A 26,981-nucleotide genomic window follows, 5' to 3' on the forward strand; every position below is an offset into this window, starting at 1 on the left:
ACAGTTGGGTCGACTGGAATTATGGTAAATATTTAAACATGAAGAGATGCAAGCCTACCGTTAAAGTAGATATACAAAAATCTCTACAACGAGACATACTGTTTGGTAGATATCTAGGCACAAAGACATACTGTTTTGGTAGATATCTAGACACCAAGACATACTGTTTTGGTAGATATCTAGACACCAAGACATACTGATTTGGTAGATATCTAGACACCAAGACATACTGTTTTGGTAGATATCTAGACACCAAGACATACTGTTTTGATAGATATCAAGACACCAACAGATCAACTGTATTCTAAAGGACAATCATTTGCAACAAAATCCAAGTTTTAAAATAATGATAAGATATAATGATTAGATCAATGTACTAAATACGATATGCTGATATTGAAACATATATATATGGTTCTTTGCTTCACTACAATTTTGAAAGCTTTCTACAAAAGCACTTATACATTCTCAACGTTGGCGTTGGTCCAGAATGTTAACAGGAGAGGGCTTACACAAGCAGCTATTGTTGATTATTGAAAAGCTAGTAAAGATGGACAATTGTGACTTTGCTAGTCTGGTTGGATAATAGATCCAATGATAATGAAACCAGCTGGCCACTGAACCCTCAAGTTTGGCAGCAGAAAGAATCCGTAACAAAAGTAGAGCCAATTGAACCTTCAAGTATGATAACAAAAGCATCAAGGTTTAGAGAAGAAAGTGCCGTTCCATGGATTATAAATGCTTATATCTTAATTACATCACACAACAAGTCTTGAACAAGAGCTCCAGCAGCACCAAATGTCCATGGGTAACAATAAAATATTATGCTTTCAAAATAATGGAGGATTTCCAAAGTAAAAATATAAGGAACATATTGGCATTAAACAATTTTTCTTTTTGATTTGCTTACAGTTCAATTTCTATGCATTTATATCCATAAATAATCACTATAATTATTGAAAAGGAGAAAAGTTTAGATGAAGATGACACTTAAACTATGGAGAAAAAGAACATGGAAAAGTGGAAAACGTAGAGAATATATGTTATAAAAATAGCAGTTTGGGGGCCAAGCACTTAAAAAATACACTCAAACAGGGATTTTCCCTTCAGCAAATTTTTGACAATGCATGGAGCCCTGGCAGTGTCAAACAAATGCTGTTCTTCTAAATCACTATAACACTTAGAAAGAATAAGATAAGGGGGATTTCAAGAACACATCTGACTTCTCAAGTCCACCATTAACAGAGCATGGCTAAAGTAATAGTTTGATTTGAAGCAATGGTCAGATACATTAGACCCAAAATATTTTAGATTTAGATATGCAGAAATAGAGCTGCATTGGTAAGATTATGGTAGAAACTTTTAAAAGTGTAATTCTCATCATTGCTTTTGGATTTTGAATTTTCTAAGATCTTAACTTCAGAATTCCTTAGAAATATCCAAGTCATTCATGATTCCTTTGACCATTTTCAGATACAAAAATTCTTGTAATCAAATAGAAATTATTGAAACAATGAAGTTCTTAGTATTCTTAGATTTATATAGAAACAGCCTAAATAAAATTGGAAAAAGCTAGAGATGGTCAAATTTGTATTTAAATAGATTATCAAGCCAAATCAAAATTTGAAAAACTACAAAAGCACAAAAAAAGCCCTGAAGGCAATGTATTCTTTCTATTGTAAATATAATGCCCGTATCGGGCAGTAAATTTTCAAAAAGCACAAGAATTCAAAGCTATAACACCTAACACATGACCAAAAAATGTTGGAAGCAAAATGTAACCACATTCTGTAAGAACACGTTATTTATATTCAACTAGGCAAAAATACTCTAATGCAGATGGTTCTTTATCAGAGGAAAAATATTCAGTTCTCTAATAAGCCATAAATAGATGATCTCTTTTGCTTTTCTAATGATCTTATTTTAAATATAAATTTGTCTATTGTCCTCAAGAGATAAATCCAACCCTATATAATGACAATGCTTTTTATCTTTTTGTGGAATTTTGTGGTTTCATTTTGCTAGAGTTCCCCTTCACCTAGCCTGAGAAATAAATGTAAAATAAATATCAAAATTTGTTAACAAAAAACTAGCACTAATTCTGTAACTACAATAAAATGAAAACTTTGGTATAAATATAAGGATTAAACAAAGATAGAAATATAGCAAAATTTAGCAACTTGAACAAGGTTATTAAATTCTTATATTGAACAAATTTGTTATAAAATAAAATACATCTACATAATATATGAATGAAAAGCACAATTTTAACAGACATAAACTAAGTAAAAATAACATTTAATAATGGAAAACTATCAATATATTAAATACATGGATCTATTTTCTATCGCAAGGCAAGAGAGTTGTCTCCCTGTTAAATACCTTCAAGAAAGAGTATAATACAATCACTTTTAATTCCTTTTATTCTTAAATGTACATGTACATTAACAGATTTTCTTCAAAAACACACCAAAAAGTACATTGTTTTAATACCCAAGTAGGTTAATGCTTGGAACTTTCTGATTGCTTTTAAAAGAAACATCAACATTCCATAGTTGACAATTTAATGCATTTATTTCTTTTAAATGATAATTCAGATATGATTTTGATCGCCTCTTGCTGTGACCATACATTCTATGCTCTTAATGCATTTCAATTAATTATGACAAAAATATCTTATCTTATTATGGTAGGAAATGCATTATATATTTTAGCGTATATATTACCAGGATGGTATATTGCCCTACAAAAAAATATATCAAAAATCTTAATGTCTTCTAAACTTTTCAAATGCCCAGCATTTAACAAATACAAAAAATAAAAATCACAAAAAAAATCTGTCTTCTCTGAAATTTGCATCAGAATTCTCGATGCTTTTTGTTGGGTTAGGTTTATTTCAGTATATATCTATGTACATACATATCGTTACTTGTATATAATTTAATAAAGGCCAAGATTCTTTAGTCTATCAAACAGCAGTGGAACTCTTCGGTTTGTTTTTTCCCCTTCGCTGGGCTAGACTGGAAGCCCCCACTGGGTCTAGCACTGGGCGTAATTTGGTATTACCATTCAATGCATTAAATGTTGCTGCCATAGCCCCCTGAAAAATAGAATAAGGAACATGGAATTGGATTTGGAATTCATTTAAAACTCTCCCCTTTGAAAGATGTATCTCCGAATATCGCATTCATTTAGAAAGGTTAAGTGAAAGAGAAAGTGTTCACAAACGAAATTTGTTGAAAAACAGCTAGCATTGCACAAGAGAAATGAATTCTCATTAGTCTCTACCTTTTAAATACATGTATTGGTTATTGACTATAATATCATGGTCCCTTTCAAACAAAAACTAATTTTAATGGGAATTATAGAACCACAGATGTCAGATGGGACATCAGTAGCATCAAGTTTTCCAATACATATAAAAAGGCAGTTAACTTTTCCTATCTTGCATTCTTGGTATTTTCTTTATATCTATACCATCTATGATAAATATATAGATGGAAACCTTGGGTTGTTTCTTGAAATCACAAACATTTAACAACCTCTTGTTTATATTCTGTTGCAATAAAACTTTTAAAATACACGTCAAAAATATATATAATTAGTTTTAAAAACGTACAAAAAAGCAGCATTCACCCAGGACATATAAATAAGCAAAGTGAAATTATGCAAGGAAACTAAACTATAAAGCTCAAAGATATCACTGCTACTACAGAACAAAGAATGGTGTCAAGAATATAAGTGATACACTGAATAAAATCTAATGTATTTAAAAGATAAAAACAAGGTTTTGATAAGCGACCAACATAAACCTGCCCCAGAAATTATATTAAAAAAAATCATATCCTAAATGCAGATTATCAGTCAAATCACGTCTTTCAATTTGTAAATAATGTCTAAACTACAACTGTGTTCAAAATGTATTTAAGAAACCAATTTAAGATACAAATGTTCATCAACAATGGATGAAAAGACCACATCATTTATCAAGTCAAGGGCAATAACTGATCGAGCATATGTATTTCGAGTTTCATCAAAATAAGGGGGAAAATAGAAACACAGCAATTTTGTAAATTTGACTAAGATTTTTCGCATAACATTTGTCCATCAGTGTATATCTTAACAAAGCAGAATATAAATTATATTAGCAGAACTAAAACTAAAATTAATTATTTATTAATAAGAGGGCATGCACAAGATTTAAAACTGTTAAAAAAAGATTTAAGAGTATATGGCTTCATTCTCTATTTGCTCTCCAAATTATATTTCTTCCAATTTCTTCAATATAAAAGTCTAAAATTTTTCTTCCATCAAAATTGGAAAGAATTTTTCAACAATGACATTATAAACAGAATGGTTTTTATCACTACTTTTTTAAAGAGATGCCATGAAGCAAAGGAATTCAGAAAATGTAGCGCCACTGATTTTCAAATTTTTATTTAGGAAAATTTGTTAACAACTGATTGTAATGAATTTTAGCCAAGTGATTTAGAAAAATTGAAATTTCAACACAATAAGCGATTGAAAAAGTGCCATAAACAGAGAGCATATACAGAAAGTCAGCCTTTTGTACCATTAATTGGACAGCGTCAGTTTTTTGCCCCTTCGTTGGGCCAATCCTGAGGCACACACAGGCTCCAACATTTGCTTCGGGTTTTCATTCAAAGCTTTAAAAGTAGCTGCCATGGCACCCTATAAGAAAGTAGGATAAAACATTTTGGTTGCAAGCATTCCAATGTTTTGCACAAGACAAAAACAAACCAAGAGATTTGAAGCTACCCAGCTGAAGAATTATTAGAAATGAAATTGAATGAACTGTATTAAGTATCAAAAGCTGCAAATCTGGTGCTTCAGTGAGCAAATGACATGCAAGATACTTTGTAGTATATATGTTTTCTTTTGAAGCTTGTTCAAATTATTTCACAGGAACTTTAGTGGTCCACATTCTGAATTTGTTGAAACTTAATTTGAACTTAAACATACAGAAACAGATTATGACTGTTAACTTAATAAATTTTTTCTTTGACTTTTTCATGATGTAAATTTTTGAAAATAATCCAATACTCAAAATAGGATGCAGGAATAGTTACAGTCCTGAGAATTGGAGGTACACAAAACTCTAAAACACAATGTCAAGTCTAATATATTATTGAAACAAAATTACATACTAGACTAAACATGGCCAAAATAAGTCTTTGTTCATCAGCAGACTTACCTGCTGTAAAAACTATACAACAGAACCACTCTATAATCTAATAAATCCATAAAAATAGCTATTATCCATCAAACTAAGTATGTTTGAAACACGCATATGAGTGTTTTTTCACAATTATTTAGTTTAATGGATATATATTGTGTCATGTAACTATGAGAGTTCTATTCTTTAGTCATGGCACTTGGTAAGTCCAACTGATGAATATATACTCTTACTGACCAAGTTTGAGACTTGTATGTTCATTCTAAAAGGTAGTATTCCATTAAAATGAAAATGACCTGGCAAGAATATGTCACACAATTTTAGTGCAAGGGGTTCAAAGTTAACACTCAAATGCACAGGCCATGGAATTGGTTTTAATGACACCCATATTTCAAATTATCAATATCAATTTTAGATCATTAACCAACTTAAAGAATATTTTATCTGTCTTGACATTGTTTGTAATAAGAAATGTGTTTGTTAGTTCATTATCAAAATCAAAATGCAAACACTCTAAAATCTAAATATTCCAACTGACTACACTACATGTGTCTAAGTGAAAACTTTCTTAAAACTACATCTAGTAGAATAAAGTAGATTTTTGGATATGATTATTTTATAATCTATTTGCAGATCAAAAAAAGAAAGAAGTTTGCTTCTGTAGCTTAGCAAGTAAATGTTTAACTCATGAGCCACCATAGCCCCATTACAAAAATAGAGAAACATAGTCAATAAACCACACAATAGTTTAATTGGATTTTAGCTTAACTCTTTACTTCACTGACTTGGACTATCCAGAATGCAGATTTCACAAACCCCTGGATCCATTCTTTTGATTTGATAGTCTTTAGAGTTATGTTTCTTTGCACAGATGGGTATGTGTGTTGTTTATATAATTGTTATTATAACATGTGTTATTAGTATTCAAACGGTTTCTAATCTTTTACATCCATAGCTATTTGTAGTTATCCAGTAAACTGTTTTTGATAGATTTCATATTGCATACATGAGATATTTTTTATAGTTAAAATCCATTGTAAAACAAGAATTGTAGTTGCCTTTTAAAAATCTACAGGTAGTCAGAACTGGCACCCAACATGAAATCTTTTGCTCCAAATAGTAATGTTATACACAGTAAATATACCATCCAGGATATCCTTAAAACATTTACATTTACCTAGAAAACACTGAATTGAACCTCATTTAGATGCATAAAAAAGTTGATTCAGCTACCAAATCAGTAAACACTGAATTGATTGTAGCATGTAGATCAAAACACTAAGAAAACACTAGATAACCAACTCACCTTGACTAAATGTGCATCTTGTAAAGAGAGACGTAAATGGGGTAGTGAATCACGTTGGGCTATCCATGGATGATTTAAAACTTGTGTGGCTGTTATTCTATTACTGGGATCTAAATGTAACATACGTTGAACTAAGTCCTGCAAAATAAGATAACAGAATGATCCTAGTATGGTATACAATCTTGTAAGAAAACGTGTTAATCTGAGCACAAAGGTACTTAAATAAATGGTCTGTAAGAATTAACACAATTATATATCATATATTACAAAGAAAAAATTTAAGATTCTTACTTTAGCTGGTTGAGAAACAGAATCCCAATTTCCACCACTGAGAGAGAATTTACCTTGCCCAATACGAGCTAAAATATCATTGGGTGTGTCATTTGGACCATTAGCAAATGGCGTATGTCTGAAATAGCATAAAAATATTCGAGTTGAGAGCAATAATCTCATGGCATCCTAAGACTTTAACACACATAACAGAATACATTTTTTTTCAAAATGTTTCAGGTATAAAATCAGTCATCAGGATTTGGATATCAAAGTAAAATTTCCAAAATCAAGATCAACATCTCAGATATTTACTGAAATAGACCAATAAGTGAGAGAATATTTTGTACGTACCCAGCTAACATAGTATATAATAATACTCCTAAACTCCATAAATCTACTGCAGCATCATAGCCTTGTCTTTTTAACACCTAAAAAATCATATCAAATTTTAAACAACCTAGAACCGAACCCAATTTTTTCATCCAATCAGCATTGCTTAAATTTTCTAATAAGTGGATACTTATATATTACAAATTTCTCAATCACATGCATTTTTGACTGATAGCTAGAGTAAGGTTAGCTCACTTATCCACTTAATATTACATAATATGGTCTAAATATCACTAAGAAATTACATGGCCAGTTGCAGCCAACTAAGCCTTTAGACAGCACATATCTGACTAAGCTATTACTGATGCTTATTAAAGTCTAATGTTTCAAAGAATAAACCATGAAATTTCTCACCTCTGGCGCCACAAAATTTGCAGTGTAACATGGTGTCATTAATAAACCATTCTCAGCACGTAATTGTTTAGCAAAACCAAAATCACAAATGCGTAAACTTTCAGGAGATCCAGAATCATCAGCATATAATATGTTGGAAGGTTTTAAATCTCGATGAACGACCTACAAATATTTCATTTGTTCAATTTTTACACGGATATTATTGGTACGACTTTGAGAATAAGTCACACCAGTAACAATATTAACTTTTCAAAATAGGAGTTTTTTCAGAAATCTTCATGTTATCAATATTACTCAAGAGGCAGATTAAACTCTATTTTAACAACAAAGGGTTGTACTTACTCCATTAGAGTGAAGATATTCAACAGTTTTAGCTACAACTTGTAAGACTGCACTGGCTTCTCTTTCAGAAAAAAATTTCTGGCGTAATATTTTATCTAATAATTCTCCCCCTTTCATTAATTCTGTTACCATATATACTTTGTTACCATTATCAAATACCTACATAGAGTACATCATACAAATATATATTTCAAGAGGGAAAAGTCCATTGATGACAGACTAGGAAAACTAGTTAAAGTAGGATCAACTTGGTCTCGTTTGCTTGCTTACGTGGGTCATGGTTTCTTACTTTGATAACAACTTGAAATGAATCCTGTCTACAAGCAAAGCCTCTTGGTATTGTTCTTTACCAGATTATTTGTGCTGTATTTACATACAGCTGGGTTCACCAGAATAATTAGGACAGATAACTTATTCAAGATGACCAAACTTTCACATGACAACCAAGATCAGAACCCAAAACAACCAGATATTCGACATAAAGCAGATTCAACAGGTCTGTTGGTGTTTCAGCCTGGGGCCTTATTCTCGACGGCTTAACTTAAATAAAGGGATATTCTTCAAAATGAGTTTTAATTTAAAATTTGATTTTAGTCGATTTTAACTAAAATTGATTTAAGTGATAGATAGTCCCGACCTGGCAATCAAGGTATGACGTCGTAATGTATCCAACCAATCAAATCGTCGTCTGTAAAGACACAAGGTCAGTCTGCCATCAAGCCGCCATTTTGTCCCACATCAAAACAAAGAGACGTCGAAGGGATTTTAATGAATTTCTTACATTATTAATGTGCGTGGATGACCTTAAATGCTGACAAATCCAAGCACACTTTTATCTTCTTAATTCACCCTACTACTAAAACTAAAAACTGATAACTGATGTCACTGATAGATTCCATTAATTATGAAGCGTGAGGAAACAACGGACCGGCGAGAGTACGTGAGAGAGTAGTAGAGTGTAGAGTGGAGAATCCCTGATGTCAATAAACACAAATCGGTAATTATTGCTTGAGTAAATTCGTAAAAAAATCATTTGACTCTCGAATCCTTGACTTGCTTTTGTGACATGCAGATTGCGCTACGTTAGTATGATTAGATTAGAGTCGCTTTCGATTCTAGAGTCAAGTTCGACCTCTTGGCTTAGTTAATTTTAGTCTACTAAATTTGACTTGACTTGTCAAGGCTCGTATAGAATCTTACTGATAGCGATACCACTTAGACATAATAATGGCCTTCCGTGGGTTAATTGATAGAAAGAAAAGGACCGTTCATAGGCCAAGAGACATGTTATCTATGTATTGTGTCCTTAATAAAAAAAAATGTATTCACATGCAAAAAAATAGTTTGTCAAGACATCTAGCTAGGCATTGTCAAGGCCCATGGCTCCCCATTTCCCATTCCACAAGTCATTTCCTCACCCCGGCTATACTATTAATAATGAGCACAATTAAGGTCAATTTCTCTTCCCCAAAACTACATCCAAATCGTTTTAATTTGTTTTAATCATCACTTGTTTGGCCGCCATTTTGTTTCAATTTTAGTTTAAAGCAGGGTAAATGGTGTTTTAAGTTAAAATCGTTCTAAGTTAAAATCACGTAAATAGGTTTAGAGAATACGACTTAACATATCTTAAGCCAAAATTTTAACTTACAACTGATTTTAAGAGATTTAAGTTTTCGAGAATAAGGCCCCTGTACTTCTAATGAAAATAAACTTTGAGTAATAATTAACCATAGGGTTATATCCACACTAATTAATATATATGAAGTCAATATAGTTCTACTTACATCTCGTAGAGTGATTATGTTTGAATGATGACCAAATCTTAATAAAATTTCTATTTCTTCTGATGGATCTCTCTTATCTTTGTCCATGATCTGAAATATACCATATTTTCTTTTATAACTATGGCCTTCCTAAATTACTTACATCTACACGTATCTATGCTATGAACAAAATCCTTCGAAACAATTATTACCACAAGATTTTCTTCTCCCTTTTTAAACATAAAATTCTAAATTTTTTGTCTGTAAATCACACGTCTTACTCTGAACAATATTAATTACAATGTACATACCTTGACTGCATAACTGATTCCTGAGCTCTTGTGAACACATCTCTTACAAACAGAATAAGATCCTATACCAATATCCTATAATAACATAACAATTAAAGAAACACAGAAAAGCCAAGAAATCTGCGATGGCAGATCACTTCAGATTGCTTAGAATATAAGGCATCACACAAATCATATTTGTTAGATCCCAGTCATTTCATGTTAACAAGCTGAAAATTAAGAGACACTTACTTCTTTTAAATCATATTCATCATTAAAGGGTATCGTTTTAACTCCTGGTAACTGAAAAAAAAAAAATTCGGTATTGATTAAATTAAGATATTGGTATATAGAAGCCTGCAGTGTCAATAATTTTCAATCACAGAAAAACACATCAATGATATTGGGATAACCAGTTTGAAATCTGAAATATGCTTGTATCCAATATCTGGCCATTTCAGTGGTTGAAAAGATGATATGCCAGCCTTTCAAAATCAATTTTACCAGTCAAAACTTTGTACAGTTGTTTGTACAAATACAAGTTGTTTAGCCATAGAGCTAAATATAATAGAAGATATACCTTAGCTAAACTAATTTGGTTATCTAGTGGGTCAACAGGTTTTTCTGTTTCACCTAATAAAGCTGGTGCAATAAAACTAAATCCTTTAAATAGTTCATGAGCTGTGGCACTAGCAGGTATACCAGGTGAATCTGAAAGGATCAAATGAAAATGTTTGAGAAAATTACAGAATATGAAGGCAAAAATTCCTAAAAGAGGTAACATCTTCCAGATTTTACTAAAAACTTTAAATTGCTGCACTATATTACACATAATTATATATATTATAAAACATAAAATGTTCCCTTTAAATCTGCCACAGAAAAATTGAGAGAATAATTGTTTGGACTTCAAATGTGTATCACAAAAGGAGATATTTGGCTTAGTGGGGAAGAGAAAACTAAAGGGGCTCATAGGGCCAGGAATTTATGAACTCAGCTCAGCTCCATTTCTTGAGGGTGCAGGATCCGTCAGTTGAGTTAGGAAAATCATTATACATGTATGTGTGCAAGTACATTACAGACATACAGAAAACATTATTTTCTACTAAAATATTGAAGCAGAATCAAGCAAAATAATCAGAAATATAAGCTTCATGAAGCTCTAACATACATCTGTAGAATTGGGGAAATAAACCAAGATCAACAATACTGGACTTATAAGCATGAAACAGGGAGTATAAAATTGTACTGTACCAGTTAGTTATAACATTGAAGCTTATAATATTTGTTACTTTGAAGAGATGCAGACATTTACTGATTTACTAGCTGAAAGAGCTAAGAGTATGCGCCATGCCGCCATCTTCAAAATTACATTAAGTCTTTCTGAAGCCAGGATGAAATAACATTCAGATTGAACTCTGCTTTACGACTTTCAAAATATGCAATTATGTCCATATTGCCACAATAATTATATAAATCATGGCACTTTAAACTCTTCATGTACCGATAGTTTTCACTTGTAGATAGAGTAAAGTTACAGTGTACCAAACTACACAGATTTTACTATTCTAATCACAACATTGATTGTACTATATCTATGATGTAATTTACCAGGCAAAGTAATATGTCTACATGAACAACCAAAAAACAGTAGTCTACTAGCAAATTGCAATCAATAAAACAAAATTTTTTTTTTTCAAAGAAAAGGATGAGACTATATCAAGGGGTAAGTATTTAAAACACCATGGGTATTACAGAATGAGTCAAATCATATCAAAATAAACAAAACAACATACCACTGAGATGCTGAGCATAATAATCAAAATGGCTGCATGCACATTACAGCTGCACATCTATGATTGAAAAAAATTGGAAGTCATATTACCCAACAAACCTTTAGGAGTTCTCATTGTGAACTCTGTATCAAAATAGAAGACTTCATCAGACAACACAACAGCTGGTTTAAATGGTGGTGAAAGAGAACGCTTCTTTAATTTCACCCAATCAATGGAAGCAAAAAATGGGTGGTTTTTAATGTCTTCTATTCCATTTGGACCCGAACCTGAAATTTAAGATATAGGATCTTAAGACAAAATAGTTCATTGTATTGATCTTAAAAATTCACCACCACATGAGTTCAAGTTAAATATGAGTCTAGACATATATGTTAAGTTGCAGTGAATATTGTCAAATCATGAAAACTCTGTTTAAGTGCGAAAAACAAGATACAGCATCTGTGAAACTTCTGGTGCAGAACTGTGGATACAGTAGAAAAAATAAGTTAATACATTTTGTAGTTATAATTAGTTTTCTATAATAATTCTGCACTGTGCACCAAACTTAATCTAATCAGATTTTAGTTCCATGAAGTTCAAATTTTATTAATGTAACTTTTTACTTTTTTGTAATTTAACTGATAATGAATTGCATACCCAATCTATTGGCAGGATTTCTTTTAAATAAAGCTCTTAGTAGACTCTGGGCTTCTGGAGTTAAAAATGGAGGCATTCCTAATTTAGCTCTGGAAAAAAATATATCTAATTATTGTTTGACTGCTGTATATTTCATGTTTCTTCTGGAATAGATCAGCTGTCTAAAGAACTTACAATTTGAATTATGATAAAGGATCAGCTTAGATATTTCTAGCATGCATGCTTGACTAAAGCTAAAAGCTTGTTCATTACCCACATATAAAAAAACTTACTTTAATATCTGTGTCATTGTTTCTTTTCTGTTATTTCCTTGAAAGGGGAGAGCACCAGTTAACATTTCAAACTACAAATATAAAATCATGTTTTAAAGTATCATTACAAAGTCAAATCCTGTACAAAAATATGATTGATTAATAGAGAGATAGAGGGACTAACTAAGGATAAACTTTCTGGAATTCTGTCTTCATTAAAAGTAATTTTATGAGCTTATCACAGGCATGTCAAACCATTATAAGAGTCGTCATGGCATATGCTGTTTTTAGCCACAAAAAACTGACGGTATTATCCAGTAATGCCAAATACAAACTAGTTTAGAAAGAACTGGATAAAAAATTTTAAAACTTACCATTAATATTCCATAGGACCACCAATCAGCAGCAGTAAAATGACCTTTTCTATTAACAACTTCCGGTGCCATGTATTCTACAGTACCACAGAAAGAATAGGTCTTCTTCTCTTCAAATATAGACTCTTTACTTAAACCAAAGTCTGTAAGTTTGATATGGCCTTCTGCATCTAATAATATACTGAATAGAAAAGACAGACATTTTAAAGTAGCAGTTAAGGCACATTTAATGGAATGTTTTAAAATATTTACATCTAAGAAGGTAGTTATATCTTACCATGATGTAAGTTTATGGTATCCCATGAGATGCATGTGATCCCTAAGCTCAGCATGCCAAGATATAACAATCAAACTTCACCTTACAGGTAAGTCTCGTATAATATTTTTTGACAAATTTTTTATTGGTATGAAGTTCTTAAAACAGAGATAACCCCCTCCACTGATAGGAATGGAAAAATTGTTTCAATGACCTATGTATCATTGTAGAACAATAGGTGAAAGGATATAGTTAATTTGTTTAAATGCTATTCACAGCAATTCTTTTTTAGATCATCTACGCTGTGCTAGGCTGTGATAGCTATTTATACTAAAATTAACACTTTATAAATAATAATAATTTTTTTATACATAAAATAATTTTTCACAGGTGAACCAAACCTTTCGTTTTAAGATCCCTCTACCATCAGCCTTTGATCCACCTTTTTGGAACTTGTCAAAATCACTATCCAATCATTATTAAACTGAACTTACTTTTCAGGTTTAAGATCTCTATATATAATACCAAGACTATGTAGATGGTCTAAAGCTAATGCTAATTCAGCTAAATAAAACTTGACATCTTCTTCTGTGAACATTACCTATAATAAAAATATTAGTCTCTTGTAAGCTAGAATCCTCTCTTCTTTGTCAAATCATCAGGCAACTTATTTTCAAATTGTTCTACATACCTCCTTTGATAATCTGGTAAAGAGATCACCACCTCGTAGAAATTCTAATATTAAATATAATTTGCCTTCTGTTTGAAAAGCTGTAAAATAAATATTTTCAAGATTTTGGTTGTATAAATGAAATGTACAAGATATTACATTAGAAAATAAAACATGTAAGAAATTACATGATTATGGACCTTATGAATGCATATTTTGATAAACATATGTTTTGGTATCTTTACACAGCCAAGTCTTTCAGTATATTGTAAATCTCAGTCTTTCATTTTGTGACTAGATTTCTTGCTGAGCATTTTTATTATTCAACTACCATTTACAACAATAATAAAGTTATTTCATGGGCCACAAAGATACCACAAAAACTCATTGATATCACCAAATTCTTTAAGAGAGAAATGCGATAAACAATTTCAATTCAGTTCATTATTGAATATGGCATTTGTAGACTCAATTGTTTCAAAAACTTACCATAATGTAACTCAACTATAAAAGGATGGCTGACATCAGCTAAAATATCTCGTTCCATTTTAGTACGCTTTCTGTCTTGTACTACAATAATCAATGAGATAATTGAACTCTTTGTTTAATTATTAATAACAAATAATAGAATAATATTGTAACAATAACAGGTTTATATTGATAGTATTCAAGGTAAGTCCCACAGGATATCAAGTCTAATATGATATTTGAAAACAATAGCATCTATTTTCCTTTCATGTTTTCAATATAATTTACAAGCCTTTCAAAGCTTGTAAGTCTAGGTGACATCTCATCAACATTGAAAGTTTTGATCAAATCTATCCAACAACATTTAAATCTTATGCCCCACCCTATCTTTTCTAATGAAGATGCATGATTAAAGTTCCTGAATGAGAGTTACAAATGGTGGAGGATTTCAAATCTGTTGCCTTACCCTTTAATGTGGCCTTTTTCAATACCTTCATAGCATACAGTGTTCCATTGTCATCACCATTAATTTTTCTTACAAGGAAAACCTACAGTACATAAACATAAGTTTTGACCATTTTTGAGAAAGGTTTAATAAAGGAAACTCTTATAAAATGGTTTCAATAGTCTCTTTCCAAAAAATATCTCATAATAAATGCTGCCAATATTCATACAGGAAGGTATGGGCATAAAAAAAAAAAGTATTTACCTTGCCAAAGGATCCTTGACCAAGTACCTTTAATAATTCAAAATCTGATGGCTGGGCTTTAAACTTACAACAATTTGTAATATCTACTTCAATATCTGATTCATTATTCTGAAATATACAAATACATCATAATATTAACATGGGTATATATTTACATTGTTTTGGGGTTTTTTTAACGCCAGTAGTGTTTTTTTTTAACGCCAGTAGTTTTTTTTAACGCCAGTAGTTTTTTTTTACGCCAGTAGTTTTTTTTTTAACACCAGTAGTAATGTCACTTTATCTTGACCAGACAGTGGTAACAATTTAACATTCCCATCACCTTGTATCAATTTTACATCATGTCATATTAAAATCTTCTAAACAGATTCTAGCTAAACAGATTCCAAGTGGGAAATATTGTTTTTTCATGTTTATGTGTAGACACTAATGGCTGGCATTACTATTGCAAAATTTAATCAAGTCACAAAATAGTTATGACATGATCTAGTGAATTCTATATGAAATTATGGTACATACAGAAGCTGTTCAACTCAATAATACACTACACACATAAGCCAGAAAACCATCAAATCCCATTGATCTTATCTTTTTTTGGTAAGTTAAAAGATTTTAGCTAGACATTTTCATAACTTGGACTAAAGGTAGTAAAACAAAAATAATTTCTCCCCATAAAATAAAACTAATATTATGTTACTATATTATTTGTTTATACCTAATAAAACTAAATATTTGAATCAAGAATTTCTGAGTAGAAATCTTACCTTATCAGTCACCTTTAGATAAGCTAGAAGGAAACTGGGAATACAGTACATCATGTTTAAGAGAGGAATGTAACATAGAAAAGGAATCTAAAACTACAGACTATGTTGATCACAGTCAAATTACTTTTGTAGGTGTATGACAATTAAATTCAATTAAAAATTCACCCATGATTTCAATCTAATAGTCAAATTTAATAGAGGCAGTCTAACACAGTATAAATAAAATTTTAGTTTTTACTAACTTCCATTAGGGTCTTAGGACAGGATTCTTGACCATTCGTCAGTTTGATAATTTTCTGCCCTGACCAATGCTGTGATTTTGTGACACAAACAAAAAGTGCATTCAATGTCTAATGCTTCTCAGAATACAACCTTTTTTTTTTTTTCGTGTGACAAAATCCCAGTGTTTGAGAATGCAGAATCATTAAACTGACGATTGTTCAAGGGGTTCACCTTTAGAAGTTAACAGATTAAATTTAAAAAAAGAGAAAGTTTGGTCTATTTTTAATTATATTATACTGTGTACACAAGATATTACAGTGGTATTTAACTAAATTTTGTCTACAATTATGACATATTAGTTATCATTTTTTTTCTAGATTATTGCAGGACCTGATGATCTAGGTAGTTGGAGTACCTTCTAATTAATTTCTGTGATTGTGCAATTTTATCATGTGTGTTAAATTAACATTGTTATTCTCATATCTGTTCAGAATTAAATCGACAAAACTAAACTAAACTAGCTATAATTCTATAAATCTACATGTAGTAGAATTCATTAGCATATCTTTGCAGAATTCCAGAGTTCCACGCTATGCGATCTTTTTTTAGAGCTCTACACTGAGAGCAGACTGTATACAGATATTTCAATTTCATAATAAATTTTTTAATTTGATCTTATTTAAATACCATAATGAATGTTTTCCAGTTTATAGTTCATAGTTTAAAAATGTAATCCATCATTAGCAGAGTTTGGAAAGATATAAAAATATTTTGCCAAGTGATAAATTTGAAATTAGGAAAATATAATCTATTTTATATCCTTGTTTGTCAGCCTAGTAGTTTGGTTAAAAAGCTTTATTTGAGTTTCTTTTAATAAAACACACAAATAGAGGAGTAAATTTTGCTGCATTTGAAACCAAATTGTGACAATAGTTTTCAAAATCATGATCAAACCGTTATCATATTGATTTATCATATATGTTTTGTTCAAGACCTCAACCTACATGTAAACATTAAGTTTTATAAGAGTTGAAATTTATAGCCTTCCACACCTTATTTCTCACATACCATGATATAATATATGACCATATTATAGTAGATTTGATAAAAAGGGTCAAATGAAGATTATACCACTTTTCAGGCCAGACATTTCTGGTTAAGAGATGTAGGACCAGGCACCTGTCTGATATGATTCTCAATATCCCATGCAATGTTTCATTTGTCACATTCAATACACCTAGAATGTTACTTCACAATGAGTGGACTGAATTCCTTTAAATTTTTAAAGCATCATTAGGTTATTTAGTAAGTAATTGCACAATTTGCTTGGGATAAAATGAAACGAAAGGAGTTTTACATCCTTCTTTCTGCACCTAATTGGGCTAATTCAGAGTGCTATGGGGGAAATTTTGCCAGGACAGCAGCATAACTCTACTCTTTTTCAATTTCGAACTGTTGAGGGATCTTTAACATGCACAGTCTGTAGAACACAGGGTCTCAGTTAATTGTTCATTCCGAGCGAATAGACACTTATTCAGCCCCTCCAGCCTACATCACTGACAGGGGAAAAAAACATCAATTGATGTGTGGTAAATATTTGCACAATTGGCTTTTAAAAACATTAATAATGACAATGTTAATGATTGAAGGATTAAGTTAGCTTAAAGAGTTATCAAGAATGAGGTACAGTAAATGGTTTTAAATGGATTGAATTCAGGGTCATAAGCTGAATTATATTTTAAATCACAGCTGACTTTTGACATTTGCAGTACTGAGTAATGAATATCCTTAGAAAGTAGTCAAACAGTACACAATTCATACAAACACAGGACATATTAAAAGGGAAAGGATTTGGGTCTTGTTTATGTGATGTGTCAAATGTCTTAAGAAATACTAGAACTACGTGAAAATCACATAAATCCTTCAAAAATACCTCAACCTAGGAATTTCATTTTCTATTTCTATAGATGTCTTTTCTATATATGTGACAGAGTCTCATAGTCTAGATAATTGTGGACAAATGGATTTGAATTCTCAAATTTAAACGGTGAGCTGTGATCACTATTACTGATTAACTTATTCCTGTTTCTGAGACTAAGATACGATTAGTCATAAAGATGGCAAACCTTTCTCTTTAAATTGAAAATTGGATGTCTGGTAAGATTTAAAAACAATTAAGGGCAAAAGTGATAACTGATCGAATGGCAGCTGGAAGTAAGAATTTTTGATTAAGTCGTGAAAAAAATTATTCGTGAAATCCACAACACAGTTTTAAAGCAATGGCATCATAAAAAATTTTCATGAAAAAAGACTTGCTTCTTCTGGCTGGCTATGAATCAGCAAGTTTTGGACTCATTCAGTCCATCATCTCTTGAGAATTTGAAAAAAAAATGGTGATGTGGAAAAGAAACTAGTCTTAAAAACCTAGATAATCAAGTTTAATGTTGTGAAACTACAGCATCATTCAAACTTTAATCTCAACACAAAAATCAATATCTCTTATTCTCTTGTTCTCTACAGTGCTACTTTAAATCCCTGGACATTTTAAAATGTTGCTAGAACAAAATGATTTTATTTTCACTATAATTGTAATAAACATGACAAAAATAATGAAAAGTAACATGAACAGATGAAAAATTCAAAATCAGTTAAAATTGTTGACATAGTTGGCAATTACAAGAATAATTAGCTGTAAAATCTTTGACTAATTGACAAATTTGTGCTTTCAGCAAAAGACAGTTAATAATAATATCATTGGGATTGTAAAGACGATTTATACATTGTTTATGTGTATCTGGGACACTGATTGCATCAATTTGCACCATTCCAATTTCAATCAGGTGTCTGTGCCTACAATTCCACTTAAACTAAGTGTTTCATCATGTCACTATTCGCAAAATAGGCTTTATCACATAAGGCACTTCACTACACATACAATTTTGTGAAAACCTCTTTACAATACCTTTGAATTAGTTTTATTGTGGAAATCTAAGCCTTCAAATACATGTATGTCAAGAATTATCCATGTTTGATAGTTAAAATGACAAGTTGTCTATATACATATGACAAGATAGTTAAATTCTAAGTTCGAAGTATAATTGTATATAATTTTCGTTCTTCATACTTCTTCAGACTATTTAAATGCAAGACCTAAATCTTTCAGAATGACGAACTTTAGCCTTTAAGTACAGTAACAGTAAGTCAAAATAGCACTCTAAAATTCAAACTTAGCTTTAATTATATAACTATCACATAAAATTTCCAATTTCAAAACCCTATTTGAAAATTCCCAGGTTAAGCCATCATTTGTTTGGAAATCTAAATATTGACCATTGTCTACAGTATTAACTGATATCAATTTCTATTATAGAGAATTTCTATTATAATCACCAGTAAACATTTTCAGACACAGATCTATAGTTTTGACCTTTCAAGCTGAAAATAAGATGGCATTAAAATCTATCTGCCAGAAAATAAATGACCATAATAACTCATGGTTATGAATGATTTTCTACGATTTCATCTTACTCTGTCTCATAAAGAAACACAGCAAAACGAAGCTTTAGAAATAAGTCAAATTATTGTAGTGGTTTTCCCACTTAAAGGGACAGTTTTACCGTCCGTTTGACCAACCTTAGTCTCAGAAGTCGAGAATTATCAGTGTTTGAAAATTAAGATGCCATGTATAGAAAAATCATCTAAAGAAATAGGAAAAGAAATTCCTGTTTGAAATTTTTTGAAGGAATTATGTGATTTTAGTACATTTTTAATACTTCTGAACACTATTTACAAAACGGCACATCAGTTTCTTTAAAGATTTGTAGATGGGTTATTGAATTCTTCATATTTGCCAGCTATGTCCGGCCACAGAGATTAAATTACTATGCTTACAATATTTCTTTTTGTCTTTGTGACATGACAAATACATTTTTTAAAATTAACATGAAATACATTAAGCCTACACATACATGTTGTACATAATCGCCATTTATCCATAAATTACTTTTACCTTGTCAGCGGCCATAAAGTGGCATTGTGATTTAATTTCACACAGTTTATTTTGAAATATCTCTTATACTTTCTAAATTTAAAGTTATGACAGAATTAAGTTGAACAAACTAACAAGTTCAAAAATTTTGTGATAAAAACTGTGGATACACAAAACAACAGGAAATCCTAGATTAAAGAAAAAGAAAATGTGTTTAATTTGTTTTTGTTCACTAGAAGGACACTGTAATGTTTATGTCTCTAAGTAACAATTATGTGTATTACACACTATGATTCTTAAAATACTGGTCATACAATCATAAAATTGATAAACAGATGAAAATTATCGAAAACATCTATTGAAAGGAAATCAACATTTGACCTTTTATATCCTTAAAAGGAATATTTGATCTAAAAAACAAGACACATAATCTATCACATTTACAATTCTTTCTCTTCCTTAGATTCCTTTTAGCACTGTGATCAACAATCTATAGCGAATAAAAAATCCATCGACAACTGTTAATGTAGTCAGACTGAAAGGTGTACAGTCAAAATAACTGATTGTGATACATCACGAAAGATGATTTAGATTTCTTCTATAAATGCGTGCAGACCTAAACAGTGAAATCTAAAGCAAAAATAAATATTCCATATGATGTTCCTGTAAAATAGAGACAGGATCACCATAATCGTCTTAGAAACAGGAATTTTTTTTGGTAAGCTAATAAGTAATGGTATTTACAGCTCAGTTGAAATTTGAGCATTCAAATCCAAATGTGTCCTGACATATTTGCGTTTGCAAGTTAAATTGACTGGCTTTACAATGGCAAACCTGTCTCTTTAAATGTGTGAAGTCAAAAGAACTTAAAGCGTGATATATAATCACAAGGAAGGTGATTTAAATTGGCTTTTCAGAAAAAATTCAACAATCTAAACTGACAATAAAAATTCCATATAATGGTAATGTAAGCTTAAATTTGAGGTCTTATCAGGTCGTTTTTATAGCAAAGCACACAATATAGATAGTCAGGACTGAATGAGTTTGAGGACGTCTGTGCCTGTCTTTGAGGAATACAGGACTTTCTTTTAGAACAAAATAAACCAAAGAACAAACGAAATTGTGTAAAACTTAATATATATATGTAAATAGGGAGAAATAAGAGCATTTACCAGAACTAGTAAACAAAAAAAAAAACTACTTAATATCATTACAAATCACATAATCAGGATCCCTAATTACGTACAAACAACATTACTATCAAAACAGGGTAATATTTTTTATATGATTAAGGCTCACTAATGTTGACCTATTGCCTGAGCAAAGCAAAAGTTTTTTTGAATTTTTTCAATCTTTTTAGGTATTTGCAATATCAACCTAAAAAAAAGAATAGAACATAGAAAGTCACATATTTTAGCTGAAAATTTTGAAGACATAATGTGTGCTCCTGTTATATTTCCATCAATGCAAAGACATTCTAAGACCAACAGAAATATTATAAGGCTGCTATTCCATTTCTCATAGAAATAATGGAAAAAGATCAAAAAACTTTTTACTTTGTTCAGACAATAATCATCTTATTAGAGTAGTCTCCAGACCTTAGTGTTCTTCACCCCTTACAATCTTGAATTACATTAGGGTATAGGCATGCACCCATCAACCTACAAGGATTTTCTCACATGCTCTATTGTACTTATAAGACAGACTCCAGGATGAACCTATTTTAAATGTGAAGATATTGACGACTGCTTCCTGGATAATTTCAACTAGATGATTTATTGAAATTAATCTTGTCATTATTCAATATAAATTAATGAGATTTTTCAACCAAGAAATTGCTTTAGGAATCAATAGTGGAGCGATAACAGGCAATGACAGTTAGCACGTATCTTTGAACTTTGGTCTCAACCAGTTCGTCCATTTATGATATTTTACTTGACTTTTACAGTTCATGCAGAATGGGAAATATGCTTACTGGAGTGAAACTGCAGTCAGTCAAGCAGTCTATAAAGAAAGTAAGAAAATTGCCATCAAAAAGGAGTGCCCCTTTTTATCATCTTACAGCATGAAACAGGTCTATTATTCATATATCTACATCTTATGTCTACCTATTCTATTCCCTGCAGAAAGATTTAATCTTTGATTTCGTAACAGACTGTGAAATCATTAATTTTCCTCAGCAACAAATGTAAAGGATTTGTCCACAGAAGTATACTAAAGCTTGTCAAGTTATCTTTTCCTGAAATACATCATTAAATGCTGTTTTCTGATTCACCCTTTACAAATCCAATTAGAAACAGAAAAACAGACATTTAAAACACCATTTCAGTTCATATTTCTTTCTGCATAGAAAATGAAGACAATTGATTTTGCTGATCTTTTTGGTTGGCTAATTTTTCTCTATTTATCAAGGTTGACAATGGTCTGACAACAATTTCCAACTCTTGCCTCATTAGCCATAGAAATAAGTAGATAGCTATAGGAAGGTATATGAACTGGTCCACTGTCAAGTGATGGTAATTGAAATAGATGTCTCTTGAGACTTTACAGCACGCATTAGATAGTAAATAAAGCTCACCACATCAGTCATTATAGTGAACAAATACTGATTACGATATTCTCTTGACAGTCTATAAGAATATCTTCTATTTTCATCTTTCAAACAAGCCACTCTGAGGACTTGAAGCCCAAGCAGGATATCTCAATTGGATTGAACAAACTTTAGCCACTAACGTGTCATTTAATGAATCATACGAACTGCAACTGCAGTGTTATTACTGTCTTGTGAACGTACCCATAGAAATCACCAGAAATGGGCAAAACCGGCTACAGAAAAGTCATGAAGTTCTTCCAGCTGATAGGGCTAACTCTAAAACAAATACATGCTAGAGATCTTTGACAATGAACCAGAGCCATTCCACCACAACCATATTGGAAAACATTATCCATGTGCAAGACATGTTGATGGCTGATTGTTGATGTACCACTCAACATATTGCCAGTTTTGTTGGCATCTCCCATGAGAGGGTTGTGCACATTATCACCAGCAGGATTGGAATGACAACAATTTCTACAAGATAGGCACCAAAGCAGATATCAGATCAAAAACTTATTATCCTTCACAAATTATATCGTTTGAAGCAGATCTTGATGATTTATTTTATGGCAGGATTAAGCCTGACTGGGCTCAATTATGGCTATTTCAATCATCTTTCAAAGTTCACAGCCTATACTTCCTGCCCTGTGCCCTCCTGCAATTCAGCAAAGATTTGCCATGAAAGTTTAGACTATCAGTACTGTCAAAGTGATGGTAACATTCTTGTGTTAGTATAATGCAGTTAAAGTCAAATATATGTATAAAGGCTGCAACATCCTGAGTGTGACAACAATCTTAATTTTAACAGTGTTTGCTGAATATTCTAAAATGAGATAAATAGGTGAAATTGATCGATACACAGGCATTCATTTTTAGTATCTAACAAGGAAATATCAATCTTCAAATTACAATTAACGAAATCAATAAAATAACAATTCATTCTCATTAGAGTCATAATATCAAATCCAGAAGAGAAATTTTTCAGTGGAATTGAAACGTATAAATATCAATATAAGTTGGGAATATATCCAATACAAAATCATTTCTCAACATTCAGCTTAAAACTTGTAAGCTGAGTTTATATATTCCATTTCAATCTAAGTTCGTGATTAAGTGTCTAACTTACTGAGACACTGCAGGAAAAAAAATTATGCCCTAAAGCACCAAGTGTCCAGAATTTTATCATAGTTATAATAATTAATCAAAAATGCTGAGGCACTTAAAAGACTGTTTAATGAAATTAATAAATCACAGAATTTCTATCATAAATGGGCAAAAAATTGCTAAAAATTTGATTGTTTTCACTATATTTGTTAGTCAGTAACAGGGTATAAAAAAACGTCTGCTTTTAAGGCAAAGAATAAGCAATGCATGTGTAGGATTCTAGAGTGTTCGCAGTTACATTCTTGAGATTTATAGTATATCTAGCTTTTGAAAATCTATTTGACAAGTCTGGCTTGGAAATCCTTCTGATCTAAATTGACCAAAAAAAATCAAACTTAACCCAGACTTTCGATCAAGATTTCCATAGATTACTTATTGCTTGAGTAAATTTCTTTAAAATCTTTAAAAAGCCATTAATGTTGAGATTTATAAGGTTAGACAAAGGTCAATGTCTTGTAATGAAATGAGTGGATAGTTCGTTTTCTATCTACTCTAAACAAATTGACAGCATAAAAGCAGCCACAATGTTTTTCAATAAGATTCATATAAGAAATGTATCAAGAAATGACTATCATTCAATAAATTATCTGATATCAAGAGCTTCCCTTCTGGGGAAAAAAAGCAAATTTCAAATTTTTTTGATTAATTATTGTTTCAGCTTTCTTATTAAACAACATATTTTATCATATTTCTTTTTTGATATATTGGTGCGCAAAGATGATGTATGGTGTCAAGAGTGTCCTGAAAAAGATAAATAATTGTTTGTGCGGGACTGCAGTGTAATGGTGTTATGCTCAGGGAACTTGACTATTTTCCAAAACATGGCAAATGTGGTTTTAGTTGAGTACTAATTGAGTGATTTCTAATAAAAAGTACACCAATCATAAGTAAGCAGTCCTTCGTTCAGAAACACTTAAAAAGTAAAGCAGAAGTCTTTCACGAACGAATAATCAGCTTTGACTACATTTGCCTGTTAGGCCATTGGAAGCCTTCTCTTATACACTATTTTCTCCACTTCCCATATTTTATTAATATTAACAAAACCTCTAGGGCCTGTGATGAAATACACCTAAGGTTAACTGTCATTGGTGATAAGTTGAAAAACGTACCATATTAACAATTGCTTAAAAAAATAATCAGAAACTGTTGAAATCAATGTGTTTCCAGATGTTACTTATGTAGCAATAGAAAAAGTGACAATATGACATCACTTTTAAAGGGACAGCTACAGGAGTAAATGATACCTTGGCCTCAGAAATACGAATTGTTCCACTGAACTGAATCAGTAATAATGTTCTCAGCTTTCCATAGAAAATTGAGCCATCAAATCCAAGTGATTCAATAATTATCTATGTTTGAAAGTTATCTCAACGAGTTGTCATGAAAAAACTTTAATATTTTTGAAGATGTCATATGTATACACTACAGTAGACTCAAGACATCCTGTCGCACTTCGTCTAGTCACATCTGGGATGGAAGAAATCTTGGTGTCAGAAACTAGGCCTAAATCAACAAGTCCTTCAACTTTCGGATATCCCAATCTTCAGAGAGAACATAAACTTGTCAACAAAATAAATAAAAAGTAAAATTTCATTTTATTCTCATGGCATGCAATTTCTAATGGAAAAGGAGTTCATAGAGGTCCAAAATGATTCAGCTTTACAGGTACAATAGAAATATGTTGGCTATGTTCTTTGAATTGTGTTTGGCAGGTCATGCTTCAGTAATGTAGCCAGTAATAATAGATCATGCCCACTGAATGTTTTGACACAAACTAACTTGCCTTATTTTCGGACTCATCCACAAGCATATCTTCAGTACTTCCAGCCTAGAAGCATAAATGACAGCTAATTATTATCATGGAATAAATATCACACAAATCGTTTCACCGAGTAATACTGTCATTCATATATGATATAGACTATGATTATGCATAACAAATCAAAACAGACTGAAATGGATTTGCCAAACGGGAAAATCGACGGGATTGAGTTTCCGTCGATAACTTGAACAAAACAAACTTACCTCTACTTCGTTGGAAGTTTCCATGCGCTTCCACGGATCTGCTAATGGTGCTAAAGGCATTTTGGGGCTAAGAAGTGGAATTTTGAAATAAAATAAATGTTAAATTCAATCTGTCAGACGACGATTTTTCTCTAAATAATCCACCAGCCAACCAAGATGGCGGGCATATCAGGAAGAGGTTAAAAGTACCTGCTTCCGGTGACGTAGACAAAATAACACCGGTAGATAATATCACACATTCCATACCATTTTTGATAAATAAACAAAATAAATCCTTGAACTTATGAATTGATAGAATTCGGCACAATTTACCATATTTTGCTTTGAAATGTAAAATACAGTAACCTTAATGCCTGAAAAGGCTCATATAATAGGAAATTTGTCCGTGTAAAAATAAGAATTCCTAGTCCGAAAATCTGTACATTGGCTAAACTTATAATATATTTGAGAGCCATTCAGAGAGTTAGGATATGCTTTCTGGGGCTATCCCCAATTTCCACCGTACGAAATTTCTGTGTGTCACAGTTTAAGCTAGACGAAAACAATATATTCATTTAAGTTACTTGGACCTAGATATCTGCTTAAAAATACAGTTATTAGTTTAAATATCAGATAATAGCTCTAGGCCTATTATATAATTATGCTGAACGCCACAGGAAGGGGGTTGGGGTTGCTTTCGATAGGTAGGTTATAATTTCTGGGATGGAAGTGTGTGTTGTGTTATTTATTATTTTTTTTGTGTGCAAAATTATCAAATCATTAATCCTACATATTATATTTCATTGGCCAGAAGATATGTCGTGCGATTGAAAATTTTCAAGGAAAAATTCAATTCTGAGATAGGAGAGTAGGATAAATTTGTACCAGGGTTAGATGAAAAGCTGTAAGCCTAAATGCTGTAAGCCTAAATGGGTCATCTCAATCGGAATCTAAAAACTTTTGTCACCAACAATCAATTAATAATCATTTAATGAATCATAGAGATGGGCTAAGAACTGCAACTGTAGTGATATTATATGGTCTTTGTACCACATCATCTTGTGAACCTACCCAATGAAATGGGCACAACTGGTAAAAGTTCAGTCATCCAGTGGCCTTTCATCTTCACAATGGTCAAGGTATAACAAACTTTGTCTTATAGGACCTA

The 26,981-nt window shown here is 31.4% G+C and overlaps 1 protein-coding gene across 1 annotated transcript; it reads right to left on the minus strand.

Moving 5' to 3' along the window:
- Positions 1-1,461: 1,461 nt before the first annotated feature.
- On the minus strand, positions 1,462-25,894 carry LOTGIDRAFT_236015 (hypothetical protein; the record flags this gene model as incomplete). Its single annotated transcript, XM_009066103.1, has 21 exons — positions 1,462-3,100; positions 6,504-6,641; positions 6,795-6,912; positions 7,128-7,204; positions 7,521-7,682; positions 7,863-8,021; positions 9,650-9,739; positions 9,940-10,014; positions 10,171-10,221; positions 10,499-10,629; positions 11,813-11,980; positions 12,351-12,439; positions 12,623-12,693; positions 12,976-13,156; positions 13,726-13,832; positions 13,923-14,002; positions 14,391-14,471; positions 14,836-14,917; positions 15,079-15,186; positions 21,222-21,226; positions 25,831-25,894. 21 exons carry the CDS (start codon positions 25,892-25,894, stop codon positions 2,969-2,971), a joined length of 2,169 nt encoding a protein of 722 aa, XP_009064351.1. The 3' UTR covers positions 1,462-2,968.
- Positions 25,895-26,981: the final 1,087 nt, after the last annotated feature.

This window comes from Lottia gigantea, assembly GCF_000327385.1.
Source record: "Lottia gigantea unplaced genomic scaffold LOTGIsca_73, whole genome shotgun sequence".
NCBI lineage: Eukaryota > Metazoa > Mollusca > Gastropoda > Lottiidae > Lottia > Lottia gigantea.